At 41.6% G+C, this 17,250-nt stretch overlaps 1 protein-coding gene across 1 annotated transcript in view; it reads right to left on the minus strand.

Moving 5' to 3' along the window:
• Window positions 1–17,250, minus strand: part of SLC13A4 (solute carrier family 13 member 4) — a 37,090-nt gene that overhangs the window by 8,877 nt on the left and 10,963 nt on the right. The window contains exons 3-10 of the mRNA XM_073567528.1: window positions 8,721–8,857; window positions 6,002–6,183; window positions 5,667–5,721; window positions 3,331–3,370; window positions 3,151–3,228; window positions 2,866–3,053; window positions 2,588–2,707; window positions 2,398–2,499 (exon numbers count right to left, since the gene is read on the minus strand). Of these exons, the coding sequence (XP_073423629.1) occupies window positions 2,398–2,499; window positions 2,588–2,707; window positions 2,866–3,053; window positions 3,151–3,228; window positions 3,331–3,370; window positions 5,667–5,721; window positions 6,002–6,183; window positions 8,721–8,857 (902 nt within the window). The remainder of the gene's footprint in view (window positions 1–2,397; window positions 2,500–2,587; window positions 2,708–2,865; window positions 3,054–3,150; window positions 3,229–3,330; window positions 3,371–5,666; window positions 5,722–6,001; window positions 6,184–8,720; window positions 8,858–17,250) is intronic.

The following is a 17,250-nucleotide window of genomic DNA, read 5'->3' on the forward strand; positions in this document are numbered from 1 at the left end:
CAACTGGACATAGTAACCTCACAGCACTGACTGCAACTGGACATAGTAACATCACAGCATTGACTGCAACTGGACATAGTAACCTTACAGCACTGACTGCAACTGGATTTTGTAACCTTACAGCACTGACTGCACCTTCATTTATTAGGCTGCGTTCACACGTCGCTTTTTTTGCATTTTAGCGGCGGTTTTTAAAGCGCGATTTTGCAGCGAAAGCGCAAAAAAGCAGCATCCAATGCAATCCTATGGCATTCCACAATGCTGTGCTAATATTGCGGATTTTCCCACGGCGGAATCGCATCGCGGAAAAATACACAGCATGCTCATTATTTTGCGGAATCCCGGCGATCCCGCACCCATAGGGTTGCATTGTTCCGCTTACTTCCCGCATGTGGCTGTGCCCACCATGCGAAAAGTAAGCAGAACATTTGAGGATGGTACCCAGGTGGTGGAGGAGAGGAGACTGTCCTCCAGGTTTTGGGTACCATATCCCTGTAAAAAATAGAATAAAAAATAAAAAATGGTGTTATATTCACCTTCCGGCGTCCCGTGCAGCCTTCCCGGGCCTCAGCGATGCTCCCGTTCCCAGTAATGCCTTGGGAGACCTTTGATGACGTCGCAGTCTCGCAATAATGTAGCGGTCCCTATTCCTCGCGAGACCGCTACGTTATCGTGAGACCGCGACGTCATCAAAGGTCTCGGAAGGCATTACTGGGAACGGGAGCATCGCTGAGGCCCGGGAAGGCTGCACGGGACGCTGGAAGGTGAATATAACACCATTTTTTATTTATTATTTTTAACATTAGAGCTTTTTACTACTGATGCCGCATAGGCAGCCTCAATAGTAAAAAGTTGGTCACACTCGTCAAACACTATGTTTGATGAGTGTGACCAACCTGTCAATCAGTTCTCCAAGTGATGCTTCAGATCGCTTGGAAAACGCTAGCATTCTGCAAGCTAATTACTCTTGCAAATTGCTAGTTTTTCCGCGGGAAAATCACGGGAATTTAAAATGCGATTTTCCCGCGGAATGGAATTCCGGAATTCTCGCGGTAACTTCCACTACATGTGCACATAGCCTTACTTGCAGCACGGGCTGCAACTACGCTTATTAATATTACAGCACTGACTGCAACTACACATAATAACCTCATAGCATTGACTGAAACTATACTTAGTAATCTTATAGCACTGGCTGCAACTACACATATTAACCTTACAAGACTCACTGCAACTACACTTAGTAATCTTACAGCACTGACTGCAACTGGACATAGTAACCTTACAGCACTGACTGCAACTACTCATAATAACCTTATAGAACTGACACACTATACTTAGTAATCTTATAGCACTGGCTGCAACTACATAGAGTAACTTTATAAGACTCACTGCAACTACACATAATAATCTTACAGCTCTGATGGCAACTACACATAGTAGCCTTACAAGACTCACTGCTACTACACTTAGTAACCTTACATCACTGACAGCAATGACACATAGTAACCTTATAGCACTGGCTGTAACTATACATAGTAACCTTACATCACTGACAGCAATTACAATTAGTGATCTTATAACACTGACAGCAACTACACATAGTGACTTTTCATCATTAACTGCAACTACATTTAGTAACCTTACAGCACTGACTGCAACTACACTTAGTAATCTTATAACACTGACAGCAACTACATTTAGTAACTTTACATCACTGAGTGCAACTACACATAGTAACCTTATAGCTCTGGCTGTAAGTAGACTTAGTAACCTTATAGCACTGGCTGCAACTACACTTAATAACCTTATAGCTCTGGCTGCAACTACACTTAGTAGCCTTATAGCACTGTCTGCAACTATACTTAGTAACCTTATAGCACTGGCTGGAACTACACATAGTAACCTTATAGCTCGGGCTGCAACTACACTTAGTAACCTTATAGCACTGTCTGCAACTAAACTTAGTAACTTTATAGCACTCTACAACTACACCTAGTAACCTTATAGCACTGACTGCAACTACAGTTAGTAACCTTATAGCTCTGGCTGCAACTACAATTAGTAACCTTATAACACTGATAGCAATAACACTTAGTAATCTTATAGCACTGTCTGCAACTACACTTAGTAACCTTATAGCACTGACTGCAACTACACTTATTAACCTTATAGCACTGGCTGCAACTACACTTAGTAACCTAATAGTTCTGGCTGCAACTACACTTAGTAACCTTATAGCTCTGGTAGTCATGGTCCTTATTCTCTGATTGTGTTTGGTAATGAAAATCTCTAATGCACGAGACAAATACTATTATATATCATATGTTTAGTGTCAGTCTAAACTGTAAAATGATTTTCGGTGACTTTTGATGACATGTTTAGCTAATCTCATACCTCATTTTCCCCAACTTCTCGTATTCCTCCTGGATGCGTCTCTCTGACAACTCCTCCTGTTTGGTCTTCTTATTCTTACTGAGGGAACAGGTTTCCCTAAAACTAAAGATTTAATAAAGTCCAAATCATAAATGACAACAAAAATATAAATGGGCCAAATCTTGTCCTGTAGTCTCAGAATGTCACTTACTTGCAGCCAAGAAATAACCAGTGAAGCCAGACCCAGGTCAGAAATAGGACGATGACCGTAATGGGTAAACTAAACACAAACCAGGTACCAAAGTTCACAACCTCGGCGTCCGGGTACCGACTACAATGTAGAAAAAAAATGTCATATTTATTCATTTCCGTGTTCTTGAGCCTGGGGGGCAGCATTATAGTAGTTATATCCTTCTAGGCATGTGGCAGTATTATAAGAGTTGTATACTTGCACATTGATATAATAGGGCGAACACCGCCAGTTCTTACTTCTTAAAGTGCTCTAGAAAAATGAGGCTGGTGGAGGTCCCAATAATTGTTGTGAGGCCACCGATGGTCGCTGCATAGGAGATGCTTAGTGACAGGCACTTGCAGATCATGTGGTCATGCTTAGATCTATATTTTCCTTGTGTCATTGGGTCCTTGGACTCAGTGGATGGAAGAACTAGAATCTGGGTCTATAAAGGATAATGAAAATTATACTTGGATTACATTTCTTGTGCCGTACGCTGTAGGGTCTCTGTGTGCCACCATTAGGAGACTGCACTGCTTTACCTGAGGAAGTGACTGCCCATTAGTTGGGGGATTCACTATTCTCATTGGGTTGGCAATCATATGAACGCCATTCAGATTCTGTCGGTAGGAAGGAAAGAAACATATCAAGATCTGTCAGAGATGTCACATCCTCTACATCCACCCTCCTCATGCTGATATGCAGTATGGCGGTAGGTTTACCTTGCTTTGTATAAGTTTGCTGAGATCCTTGGCCGTTGCCCTATGATAAAAAAAAAATTATATATGAAGTAGTTAATCAATTCACTTGAAATATAAGTAATTATATAGATTTAATTAAGATTTTTGCAGTTTTAAATGCCCTATGAGTCCACCCCCCCACATTCAGTGTCCATTGTGCAACCTTTAGTAATCCATGAGTACATTGAATTAGGTCCATCCAAATAACTGTTGATTATTTCTTATGTTGATACATTGAAAAAAAGGAAGCATATTTTCAAATAGTAATAATTAAAGATGTAGTATTATTTGGTGTATATAGCTTTTTTGCAGACCTATGTGCTTCAGGTTGGTGCGTCATGTTTACAGACTAAAAACGCACCCTGTGTTTAGTCTTATCGTACAGTGATGTCTTACTCCATTGCTTCCTGCTATCCTCCTCCTTTGCACTGTGGAGATATCTGTAGACAATACAGGTATAGAGGCTACCAGGGTACAGTCAGAACTATATCAGAGAGAATGCCCACTGAGCTCTGAACTTGAAGCTCCAAAAGTAGGAAACGCGCACTGAGCTCTGAACTTGAAGCTCCAAAAGTAGGAAAAGCCCACTGAGCTCTGAACTTGAAGCTCCAAAAGTAGGAAACGCCCACTGAGCTCTGAACTTGAAGCTCCAAAAGTAGGAAACGTTCACTGAGCTCTGAACTTGAATCTCCAAAAGTAGGAAACGCCCACTGAGCTCTGAACTTGAAGCTCCAAAAGTAGGAAACGTCCACTGAGCTCTGAACTTGAAGCTCCAAAAGTAGGAAACACCCACTGAGCTCTGAACTTGAAGCTCCAAAAGTAGGAAACGTCCACTGAGCTCTAAACTTGCAGCTTTGAAAAGAAGAAAAGCCCACTGAGCTCTGAACTTGCAGCTCTACAAATAGGAAGCGTCCACTGAACCCTGAATTTGCAGCTCCACAACTAGGAAACACCCACTGAGTTCTGAACTTGCTGATCTAAAAGTAGGAAACACCCACTGAGTTCTCAACTTGCTGCTCTAAAAGTAGGAAACACCCACTGAGCTCTCAACTTGCAGCTCTAAAAGTAGGAAACACCCACTGAGTTCTGAACTTGCTGCTCTAAAAGGAGGAAACACCCACTGAGTTCTGAACTTGCTGCTCTAAAAGTAGGAAACTCCCACTGTGTTCTGAACTTGCAATTCCACAAGTTGGAAATGCCCACTGAGTTTCAAACTTGCGGTTCTACAAGTAAGAAGTATCCACTGAGCTCTGAACTTGCAGTTTCAAGAGTAAGAAATGACCACTGAGCACTGAACTTGTAGCTCCACAAGTAGGAAACTTGCATGCACTTTGATCTTGCAGCTCCAAAAGTGGGAAACGCCCAGTGAGCTCTGAACTTGTGGCTCTACAAGTAGAAATTATCCATTGATCGCTAAACTTTCTGCTCCATATGTAGGGAACACCCAATGTGTTTTGAATTTGTAGTTCAACAAGTATGAAATACCCACTAAGTTCAAAACTTGCAGCTGAACAAATAGGAAACATCACTGATCGCTGAACTTTGAGATCCAAATGTAGGAAGGAAACACCCAATGAGTTCTGAACTTCCAGCTCCACAAGTAGGAAACACCCAATGAACTCTTAACTTCCAGCTTCACATTCAGATCTGCCATTAGAAAATGTCCACATGTAGGAAATGCCCACTGAGCTCTGAATTTGTGGCTCTACAAGTAGGAGGCATTCACGAATTGCTGAACTTTCAGATCCAAATGTAGGAATGAAACATGCAATGAGTTCTGAACTTACAGCTCAACAAGTAGAAAACACTCGCTGAGCTCTGAATTTGCATCTGCACAACAAAGAAACACCATCTGAGCTCTGAACTTGCAGCTGCAGAAGTAGTGTACACCTACTGAGCACTAAACTTTCAGATCGACCATTATGATAAACCCACTGAGTTTGGAACTTTTAGTTCCATAGGTAGGACATGCCCACTGAACTCTGAACTTGCAGCTCCGCAAGTAGGAAACACCTGATGAACTTTTAACTTGCAACCCGACAAGTAGGAAACTGTCACTGAACTCTGACCTTTCAGCTCCACAATGAGGAAACACCAATTGAGCTCTGAACTTGCAGTTTCACAAGTAGAAAATACCCACTAAGGCCTAAACTTGCAGCTTGGTCAGTAGGAAATGTCCACTAAGTTTGGAACATGAAGCTCTACAAAAGTGATCTGCTCCAGATACATAGTGACAACTATAAAATATTTCTGTTCATGATGAAAGAGCTCATACACCTTTTACTTTTATTGTGATTCATCTGTTGAGTTCTACTTACTCCTCATTGATGAATATGAGTTCTATTGAAGGTTGCTTCTGCTTCTCCTTTCCACCTGCAAAGTCCAAAAATTATTTTGGATAATGTATTATAAGGTCTAGATCTAGAAAGTTCTAGATGTTACATTATTGTTCTACCATCATTGTTGATCTCAGGGACCTCAGGGGGCTTTTATGAGTGTTGTTATATAGAGGGGCAACCTGACAGTGTCAAGGATGGGTTAGAAGTTAGCACCTTAATGTTTAGGGTGGTCTAGTATTGTGGAGGGGTTAAAGGAATTTCTGGGGTATAAGATACTAAAAAGTGAAACGTTTACTCATGTAGGCAACAGTGACCTTTCTGCTGTGCATTATCTGATGCAGCAGAGCCATTGACTACAGATCCCTCGTGCTCCTCATCAGCACTTGTCAGCTGCTGCAGAACTGCGTCAACGATGGGCATCACCATAGCAGTGGATGACGTATTAGAAAGCCACATGGACAGCAGAGCAGTGCAGCACATAAAGCACATCAGCAGCCTGGGGAAAAACAAAAGTCACAAACACATTTATTATCACCTATCCAAAATTCACCAACACTACAACATTGTTTCATATGGATGTACATAGGAGCAGTATTATAGTAGTTATATTCCTGTACATAGGAGCAGTATTATAGTAGTTATATTCTTGTACATAGGGGCAGTATTATAGTAGTTATATTCTTGTACATAGGAGCAGTATTATAGTAGTTATATTCTTGTACATAGGGGGCAGTATTATAGTAGTTATATTCTTGTACATAGGAGCAGTATTATAGTAGTTATATTCTTGTACATAGGGGGCAGTATTACAGTAGTTATATTCTTGTACATAGGGGGTAGTATTATAGTAGTTATATTCTTGTACATAGGGGTTAGTATTATAGTAGTTATATTCTTGTACATAGGAGCAGTATTATAGTAGTTATATTCTTGTACATGGTGTACAGTACAATGATTCCCTATGGGAATCAAAAACCGCAGTGCAGACGGTGCGGAATTTTCCGCGCGGATTATCTGCGGTTTTCAATCCGCAGAAAGAATTGACATGTCAATTCTTTCTGCGGATTCTCCTGCGGTTTGCCATCTCCTCCATTGAGGAGATGAAAAACCGCAGGGCAAAACCGCAGAGCAATCCGCAGGTAAAACCGCAGGTCTTTTGACCTGCGGTTTCACCTGCGGATTGTACAAAATCCGCGCGGATGAATCCGCACCTTTTCCGCAGCGTGTGCACACAGCCTTATAGTAGTTATATTCTTGTACATAGGAGCAGTATTATAGTAGTTATATTCTTGTACATAGGGGCAGTATTATAGTAGTTATATTCTTGTACATAGGGGCAGTATTATAGTAGTTATATTCTTGTACATAGGGGCAGTATTATAGTAGTTATATTCTTGTACATAGGGGCAGTATTATAGTAGTTATATTCTTGTACATAGGGGGTAGTATCATAGTAGTTATATTCTTGTACATAGGAGCAGTATTATAGTAGTTATATTCTTGTACATAGGGGCAGTATTATAGTAGTTGTATTCTACATAGGGGGTAGTATTATAGTAGTTATATTCTTGTACATAGGAGCAGTATTATAGTAGTTATATTTTTGTACATAGGGGGCAGTATTATAGTAGTTATATTCTTGTACATAGGGGGTAGTATTATAGTAGTTATATTCCTGTACATAGGAGGCAGTATTATAGTAGTTATATTCTTGTACATAGGGGCAGTATTATAGTAGTTATATTCTTGTACATATGGGGCAGTATTATAGTAGTTATATTCATGTACATAGGAGCAGTAATATAGTAGTTATATTTTTGTACATAGGGGCAGTATTATAGTAGTTATATTCTTGTACATAGGGGCAGTATTATAGTAGTTATATTCTTGTATATAGGGGGCAGTATTATAGTAGTTATATTCTTATACATAGGAGCAGTATTATAGTAGTTATATTCTTGTACATAGGGGCAGTATTATAGTAGTTATATTCTTGTACATAGGGGACAGTATTATAGTAGTTTTATTCTTGTACATAGGAGCAGTATTATAGTAGTTATATTCTTGTACATAGGGGGCAGTATTATAGTAGTTATATTCTTATACATAGGAGCAGTATTATAGTAGTTATATTCTTGTACATAGGGGCAGTATTATAGTAGTTATATTCTTGTACATAGGGGCAGTATTATAGTAGTTATATTCTTGTACATATGGGGCAGTATTATAGCTGTTATATTCTTGTACATAGGGGACAGTATGATAGTAGTTATATTCTTGTACATAGGGGGCAGTATTATAGTAGTTATATTCTTGTACATAGGGGCAGTATTATAGTAGTTATATTCTTGTACATAGGGGACAGTATTATAGTAGTTATATTCTTGTACATAGGGGCAGTATTATAGTAGTTATATTCTTGTACATAGGGGGCAGTATTATAGTAGTTATATTCTTCTACATAGGGGCAGTATTATAGTAGTTATATTCTTGTACATAGGGGACAGTATTATAGTAGTTATATTCTTGTACATAGGGGGCAGTATTATAGAAGTTATATTCCTGTACATAGGAGCAGTATTATAGTAGTTATATTCTTATACATAGGAGCAGTATTATAGTAGTTATATTCTTGTACATAGGGGCAGTATTATAGTAGTTATATTCTTGTACATAGGAGCAGTATTATAGTAGTTATATTCTTGTACATAGGGGGTAGTATTATAGTAGTTATATTCTTCTACATAGGGGCAGTATTATAGTAGTTATATTCTTGTACATAGGGGACAGTTTTATAGTAGTTATATTCTTGTACATAGGGGCAGTATTATAGTAGTTATATTCCTGTACATAGGAGCAGTATTATAGTAGTTATATTCTTGTACATAGGGGGTAGTATTATAGTAGTTATATTCCTGTACATAGGAGGCAGTATTATAGTAGTTATATTCTTGTACATAGGGGCAGTATTATAGTAGTTATATTCCTGTATATAGAGGGCAGTATTATAGCAGTTTTTTTGCACATACTCACATTCCCGGTTTGGCTCCAGATACCATGACCATCCTTAGAGCAATTCTCTTATGAAGATTCCATTTTTCCACCGAAGCTGCCAAGCAGATGACCCCCATGAGCAGAAGTGTTGTGTTCTTCACATATTCTGCAGCCACCTGTAAAAAAAAAAAAAGTTGCCATAAATTCTTTTGATTAATACAGTGATGTGTTTCAAAATTATTCCAAAGGTTTGATAAAAAGCGATTTTAAACATCCGAACGAAAAGCTTTTGTTTCTCATGCAATCCAGTATCATAGATCTGGAACAATCTACTTTGCAGCTGCTGTAAGGCGAGAGAGTCCTAGTTTATTTGTGCTGACATCTAGTGGTCGATATGGGAATTGCAATATTTTTTTTTGATCGATATTGTACACACGGGACTTTAAAAATAAGTCTCTTTTGGGAGTTAGTGCCACCTGATGTGACTAGTTGCTTAATGATCTAGTAGTCCAGTTGCTGGTAAATTCGCATGTGTTGTGCGGCGGTAGTTTTTATAGCTGGAGAATTCGCGATTTCTCGTAGATCATGCATTCTTCAGACATCAGAAAACCATTATCTCAGCCGAATCTTGTGATCAGTGAGAACAATAAATTTCACGTTTGCCGTTTGTTAAAGCTTCCAAGGCGAAGGGGAGGTCGGAGAAAAAAAACGTGGGACCATATGTGAAAATAAGAGTGAGGAATGTACTAGTCTGTTCATTTCTATGGATCGCCGCCATCATTAACACCCCAGACTCCAATCTGCTCATATTTAGTCAGTTGGCGGTGGAGTGAGGTGACGTAACTACACCCAAAATACACAACCCTCATGTAACGGCTAGGCTGGGGTCGCGGCATTTTCATCGATGACAACCCAAATTGTTCAGGCGAAGTTGTCAGGCTCCGCCCCTTTTTTGATGAACTTCACGCCAGGGGGACACCATCCCCTCCTTCTACAGTTATACCCTCCAAATCCTCCCCCATACTTACACAACTGTCTAAAATACTTTGTGTTTCAATTTTTCACCATTTTTTAATATCTCGGCTTCCTGTCCGTGCTTCCATCCAGAAGACCGAAACAAAATTAGGGTTTAGGTAAATGAAGCTGGAAAATTTCGTTAACTCTTCCCCGTTTCGGCTATTTCTCAGCCCTGTCCCATGTATCGTTCATTATATTTAGTGAAAATTATCTTAATAATGCTGAATAATACCGCCATATAGTGCAGAATATCAGATTTGCGTAGAGCTTACATTTACCAATCCTGGCATTAAAAAAAAAAAACTTTTAAAAGTCAAAATGGCGCTAAATAATGCCGCCTCACAGAGCCTGTGTAGTACTGCTTACAGTGAACAGATAATAGTGTCACATACTGCAAAACGGGCAGTGATATATGGCAACAATATACATACCCTATATAGTAGTGTTTATTGGGACACGTTATATGGCCATATAGTGCAAATGGGACAGTAATATATGGTAACACTGCATCCCCTATACAGTAGTGTTTGCAGTAAACACATAATAGCGCCACATAGTGCAAAAGGAAGAGTGATATATGATAACACTATACACACCCCATATAGTAGTGTTAAAGTGAACACATCATAAACACATGCACAGTCTATAATGCCAAATAACAGAGGTATACTAATTTAATGTATACCTTACATAGTAGTGACACATAGCAGTCCCATACAGTGCCAAAGTAACAAGATATAATGCTCGACTACTGGTGATATACACTGTGTGCAGAATTATTAGGCAAATGAGTATTTTGATCACATCATCCTTTTTATACATGTTGTCCTACTCCAAGCTGTATAGGCTTGAAAGCCAACTGCCAATTATGTAAATCAGGTGATTTGCATCTCTATAATGAGGAGGGGTGTGGTCTAATGCCATCAACACCCTATATAAGGTGTGCTTAATTATTAGGCAACTTCCGTTCCTTTGGCAAAATGGGTCAGAAGAAAGATTTGACGGACCCTGAAAAGTCAAAATTGTGCGATGTCTTGCAGAGGGATGCAGCAGTCTTGAAATTGCCAAACTTTTGAAGCGTGATCACCGAACAATCAAGCGTTTCATGGCAAATAGCCAACAGGGTCGCAAGAAGCGTGTTGATAAAAAAGGCGCAAAATAACTGCCCATGAATTGAGGAAAATCAAGCGTGAAGCTGCCAAGATGCCATTTGCCACCAGTTTTGCCATATTTCAGAGCTGCAACGTTACTGGAGTATCAAAAAGCACAAGGTGTGCCACACGCAGGGACATGGCCAAGGTAAGGAAGGCTGGAAAACGACCACCTGTGAACAAGAAACATAAGACAAAACGTCAAGACTGGGCCAAGAAATATCTTCAGACTGATTTTTCTAAGGTTTTATGGACTGATGAAATGAGAGAGACTCTTGATGGGCCAGATGGATGGGCCCGAGGCTGGATCAGTAAAGGCCAGAGAGCTCCACTCCGACTCAGACACCAGCAAGGTGGAGTTGGGGTACTGGTATGGGCTGGTATCATCAAAGATGAACTTGAGGGACCTTTTCAGGTTGAGGATGGAGAGAAGCTCAACTCCCAGATCTACTGGCAGTTTCTGGAAGACACCTTCAAGCAGTGGTCCAGGAAGAAGTCGGTATCGTTCAAGAAAAACATGATTTTCATGCAGGACAATGCTCCATCACATGCCTCCAAATACTCCACAGCGTGGCTGCCCAGTAAAGGTCTAAAAGAAGAAAAAACAATGACATGGCCCCCTTGTTCACCTGATCTGAACCCCATAGAGAACCTGTGGTCCCTCATAAAATCACGAAACAATCACTGACCTCAGGGAGACCAGTCAAAGAAAACACAGCGGCAGCCGGCAAAGGCGCTCAATCAGTGAAATCCTAGGTGCATTGCTCCCTGGGAAATACGAATATGCAAATAAAGTCCGTGGAGCCTCATTTAAGAGTCTCAAACATGGGACTAGCCAGATCTTCCTCCAGGGAAGGACCCAGCCAAGGAGTGGCTCCTTTCGGAAACCACCATATTAAGTGGCCCTTTAAGTCAATATCCAGCTCTTTACGAGTTTATAGATATGACAAGGGAAATACCAAGGCGGTACCTGGAGGAAGATCTGGCTAGTCCTGTGTTTGAGACTCTTAAATGAGGCTCCACGGACTTTATTTGCATATTTGTATGTCCCTCATAAAATGTGAGATCTACAGGGAGGGAAAACAGTACACCTCTGGGAACAGTGTCTGGGAGGCTGTGGTGGCTGCTGCACATTGCAATGTGGATAGTAAACAGATCAAGCAACTGACAGAATCTATGGATGGAAGGAAGGTGAGTGTCATCGTAAAGAAAGGTGAAAGCTATATTGGTCACTGATTTTTTTATTTTTTTTGAATGTCAGAAATGTTTATTTCTAAATTTTGTGTCGTTCTACTGGTTTACCTGGTGAAAATAAACAAGTGAGATGGGTATATATTTGGTTTTTATTAAGTTGCCTAATAATTCTGCACAGTAATAGTTACCTGAAAAAACAGATATCCTCCTAAGATAGCCAAATCTAAAAAAAAACCCACGCTAACTTCCAAAAATATTAAGCTTTGAAATTTATGAGTCTTTTGGGTTGATTGAGAACATAGTTGTTGTTCAATAATAAAAAGAATCCTCTCAAATACAACTTGCCTAATAATTCTGCACGCAGTGTATATTAATACACTGTAGTGCTGATGGTAAACACATAATGGTGCCATACAGTGCCAATGTAAAAATAAGATATATTGCCCAAGGAATAGGGTTATATAAATATAGAAATGCCTTATTGGACCTATATAGTAGTACTTACAGTAAAAACATAAAAGTGCCATATAGTGAGAACGCAACATAGAAATATAGTGCTCGAGTAACAGAGATACGTATTAACACCATATGAACCTTCTATAGTAGTGCATAGGAAGCAGCCACTGAGCTCTGAACTTGCAGCATCAAAAGTAGGAAATGCCCACTGAGCTCTGAACTTGTGGTTCACTGATCGCTGAACTTTCAGATCCAAATGTAGAAAGGAAACACCAAAGGAAATCTGAACTTCCAGCTCCACAAGTAGGAAACACCCAATGAACAATTAACTTGTAGCTCCACATTAGGAAACACCAACTGAGCTCTGAACTTGCAGCTTCACAAGGAAAACCCAACTGAGCTCTGAACTTGCAGCTTCACAAGGAAACACCAACTGAGCTCTGAACTTGCTGCTGCACAAGCAGAAAACGCCCACTGAACTCTAAACTTTCAGATCCGTTATTAGAAAATGTCCACAACAAGGAAACGCCAACTGAGCTCTGAACTCGCAGCTCCACAATTAGGAAACACCCAATGAACTTTTAGCTTCATAGTGTCATATAGTGCACATATAATAGTGCTATACCTCTCAATAATAATAGTGACACACAGGACGTAGGTTTACGGAGTGGTAGCACAGGACACATGGTAATGACGAAGGAGGGCAGGGCTATGGAATTGATATGTTCCGTTTTTTGATTTTACGCTTTATTATGTTTTTGTACATAGTAGAGGGTAAAGAATACCGCCATACGGGGCACCTTCGTAACCTTGGTGCCATCTATGCCACCTTTGCCCCACTGGGATGACCTCATTACCAGCCTCCCCCTCCCCACAATACAGGGGTAGCTATTTCTAATAAAAAACTTCTTATTCAGGTGGGCAGGAATCCCGTGGCCTGGAGCTGAAAGGCTGCATTGTTTTCTGTGATCCGTCTGCCGCCCCACTGAGGAAGGAAAAGTTCTGCAAACTAATACTCTGCCTTCTCTTTCAGATTCCGCATGTTCTCCCTGTATGTTACATAATATCACTGCTTATGGCTGTGGGGAGTAGGAATCATCAAATATGTATCACCCCCTCAAAGCCAGGCTAGTACACAGCTCATAGACAGTATATAGCAGTAATGCATATGACGGCACTATTATTTGTGCACTCTATGGCACTCTTAATGTGGAGAAAACAATAAAAGACAAATATTATCATTTATACACGTTTCTAAAATAAAGGCGTTTATTTTTTCATTGACATTATATAAAGCTGCTATATACTGTACAAATAATGGCGCCACATAGAATCTGAGTAATAATGAGTCAATGACACTGGCGAGGTAAGAGGTATACTGTCCGGGTTTTACTCTATACAGTCCTGGTCTTACCTTTGCGATATAAGTGGCTCATTATTACAATGATGCTGTATGTCACTATTATTTGTGCAGTGTATAGCAGTATAATGCAGTGTATTATGGACGGTATTATTTGCATAGAAAGCCAGTAATTTTGACATTGACTTTTTATTATTTTATTGTTGGACAGTATTATATTTTTATTTAAAGGATTCATTATTACATTGACGTTATATGGCGGCATTATTTGCATATAAAAAAATAAAATAATGTAGCGCATTGATTGGAAATGTGTGCATTTGGAAGTGGTGTCTCAGTGGCTATCATCGGTGCATAACTCATTGACTGTATATAGCAGTATTGTGCACTTTATTGCAGTATAAATTGTGCACTATATGGCAGTTACTTGTGGATGTCATTGGTTCTACACAGAACTGAACATCTTTCATTATTATAGTGACATTGTATGCAGTATATTGTTAGGCGGTATTATTTTTTCATAAAAATGTGTTTATTATTACGTTGATATCATGGGCACTTTATGACAGTATTACTAGTGCACTATATGGCACGGGGTGGTATTGCACTTTATGATAGTACTATATTAACAATATTACCGTATCTCTGCACAGCAGCCATTTATTATTACAATGATTTTATATGTCTCAGTTCTGATGGGCAGTATTATCTCAGCATTATTCCATTGATGCTATATGGCGCTATTATTTGTACATCATTAAATAATAATAATGCAGCAGCACACTGATTGAAAATATGTGTCTGTGAGTGTGTGTTTGGGACTGGGGTTAGTCTGAATGCCAAAGTTACCGGTACTCTCTGCATTGATATGGTATAGCAGCATTAAGCACTTCATGGCGGTATTAATTGGGCACTGTATGACACTGAGCTACAAACTGTATTAACTCTGATTAGAAATGCATTAATTATTACATTGACTTTATTATTATTGGGCCGGTATTATGCCTGAATTGAAAACTGTTCATTATTACACTGACGTTATATGGCGGCATTATTTTTCTATAATAACGTAAAAAAAAAATTGCAGAAAATTAATCAAAAGTGTGTATTGTGGGTGGTATTATTGTCAATGCCTCCTATGTCATCAGCTCACAGATCATTGAGAGTGTATAGCTGCATTATGCACTTTATGACGGCATTATCTGTGTATTATGGATGCTATTAACGCTACAAAGAACGTAATTCATTATTACTTGGGCGTTGTAAGGCACTATTGTTGGACAATGTTTCCTCTACAGCGAAGGGTGTTCATTATTACACTAGCATCATATAGCGGTTTTATTATAGTGCTTTGAAGAAAGCACTATCATCTAATCCGAACGCTGCTAACTTATTCTTATTCTTATTATTCAGTTGATTTCCGCAATTAATGCGGCCCGAACCGCTACACACACAGACTCCGTTGATGCGTCGTTTCGAAGCTAGCGTCCACGAGTGGTGTGCTAAGTATTTTTCGTGTCGATCGGATTTGTAGTTTTTGCGCAATTTGCGTTTGAAAATTTTTTTTCCCATCATTGGAATGCATTGTCTCAGTGCATTTCAATGGGAAAATGTTGCCATAGGAATACATGGGGCAGTCGTGAGGCAATTCAAATTTGAGGACCAGTTGCAGCAATTAAGCTCATTGATATGCGCAGGCACCCCCAGTTACTATGCCAACGCCTACGAACTTTACATGACCCCACCAGGACACAGTTTCTGCCAGATAATATCAGCTCTTAAAGCGAAACCCAAAGCACAAATGCAAATCTAGCTTCATCACATGACGCATGCCCCTGAGAGAGAATGTGCGCCGAAGTGGATTTAGAAGCCCAGTGCGCCAAACTGGCTCTTAAAGGGCCGACGCGCCAAAGTGATTCTTAAAGGGCCGGCGCACCAAAATGAGTCTTAAAGGGCTGGCGCGCCAAATCGGAGGCTGAGTGACCCCAGGCTCCAAATCGGAGGCTGAGTGACCCCAGGCTCCAAATCGGAGGCTGAGTGACCCCAGGCTCCAAATCGGAGGCTGAGTGACCCCAGGCTCCAAATCGGAGGCTGAGTGACCCCAGGCTCCAAATCGGAGGCTGAGTGACCCCAGGCTCCAAATCGGAGGCTGAGTGACCCCAGGCTCCAAATCGGAGGCTGAGTGACCCCAGGCTCCAAATCGGAGGCTGAGTGACCCCAGGCTCCAAATCGGAGGCTGAGTGACCCCAGGCTCCAAATCGGAGGCTGAGTGACCCCAGGCTCCAAATCGGAGGCTGAGTGACCCCAGGCTCCAAATCGGAGGCTGAGTGACCCCAGGCTCCAAATCGGAGGCTGAGTGACCCCAGGCTCCAAATCGGAGGCTGAGTGACCCCAGGCTCCAAATCGGAGGCTGAGTGACCCCAGGCTCCAAATCGGAGGCTGAGTGACCCCAGGCTCCAAATCGGAGGCTGAGTGACCCCAGGCTCCAAATCGGAGGCTGAGTGACCCCAGGCTCCAAATCGGAGGCTGAGTGACCCCAGGCTCCAAATCGGAGGCTGAGTGACCCCAGGCTCCAAATCGGAGGCTGAGTGACCCCAGGCTCCAAATCGGAGGCTGAGTGACCCCAGGCTCCAAATCGGAGGCTGAGTGACCCCAGGCTCCAAATCGGAGGCTGAGTGACCCCAGGCTCCAAATCGGAGGCTGAGTGACCCCAGGCTCCAAATCGGAGGCTGAGTGACCCCAGGCTCCAAATCGGAGGCTGAGTGACCCCAGGCTCCAAATCGGAGGCTGAGTGACCCCAGGCTCCAAATCGGAGGCTGAGTGACCCCAGGCTCCAAATCGGAGGCTGAGTGACCCCAGGCTCCAAATCGGAGGCTGAGTGACCCCAGGCTCCAAATCGGAGGCTGAGTGACCCCAGGCTCCAAATCGGAGGCTGAGTGACCCCAGGCTCCAAATCGGAGGCTGAGTGACCCCAGGCTCCAAATCGGAGGCTGAGTGACCCCAGGCTCCAAATCGGAGGCTGAGTGACCCCAGGCTCCAAATCGGAGGCTGAGTGACCCCAGGCTCCAAATCGGAGGCTGAGTGACCCCAGGCTCCAAATCGGAGGCTGAGTGACCCCAGGCTCCAAATCGGAGGCTGAGTGACCCCAGGCTCCAAATCGGAGGCTGAGTGACCCCAGGCTCCAAATCGGAGGCTGAGTGACCCCAGGCTCCAAATCGGAGGCTGAGTGACCCCAGGCTCCAAATCGGAGGCTGAGTGACCCCAGGCTCCAAATCGGAGGCTGAGTGACCCCAGGCTCCAAATCGGAGGCTGAGTGACCCCAGGCTCCAAATCGGAGGCTGAGTGACCCCAGGCTCCAAATCGGAGGCTGAGTGACCCCAGGCTCCAAATC

The sequence above is a fragment of the Dendrobates tinctorius genome, unplaced genomic scaffold (genome assembly GCF_039654945.1).
Source record: "Dendrobates tinctorius isolate UK_male_01 unplaced genomic scaffold, ASM3965494v1 ptg000020l, whole genome shotgun sequence".
In the NCBI taxonomy this organism is placed as follows: Eukaryota; Metazoa; Chordata; class Amphibia; order Anura; family Dendrobatidae; genus Dendrobates; species Dendrobates tinctorius.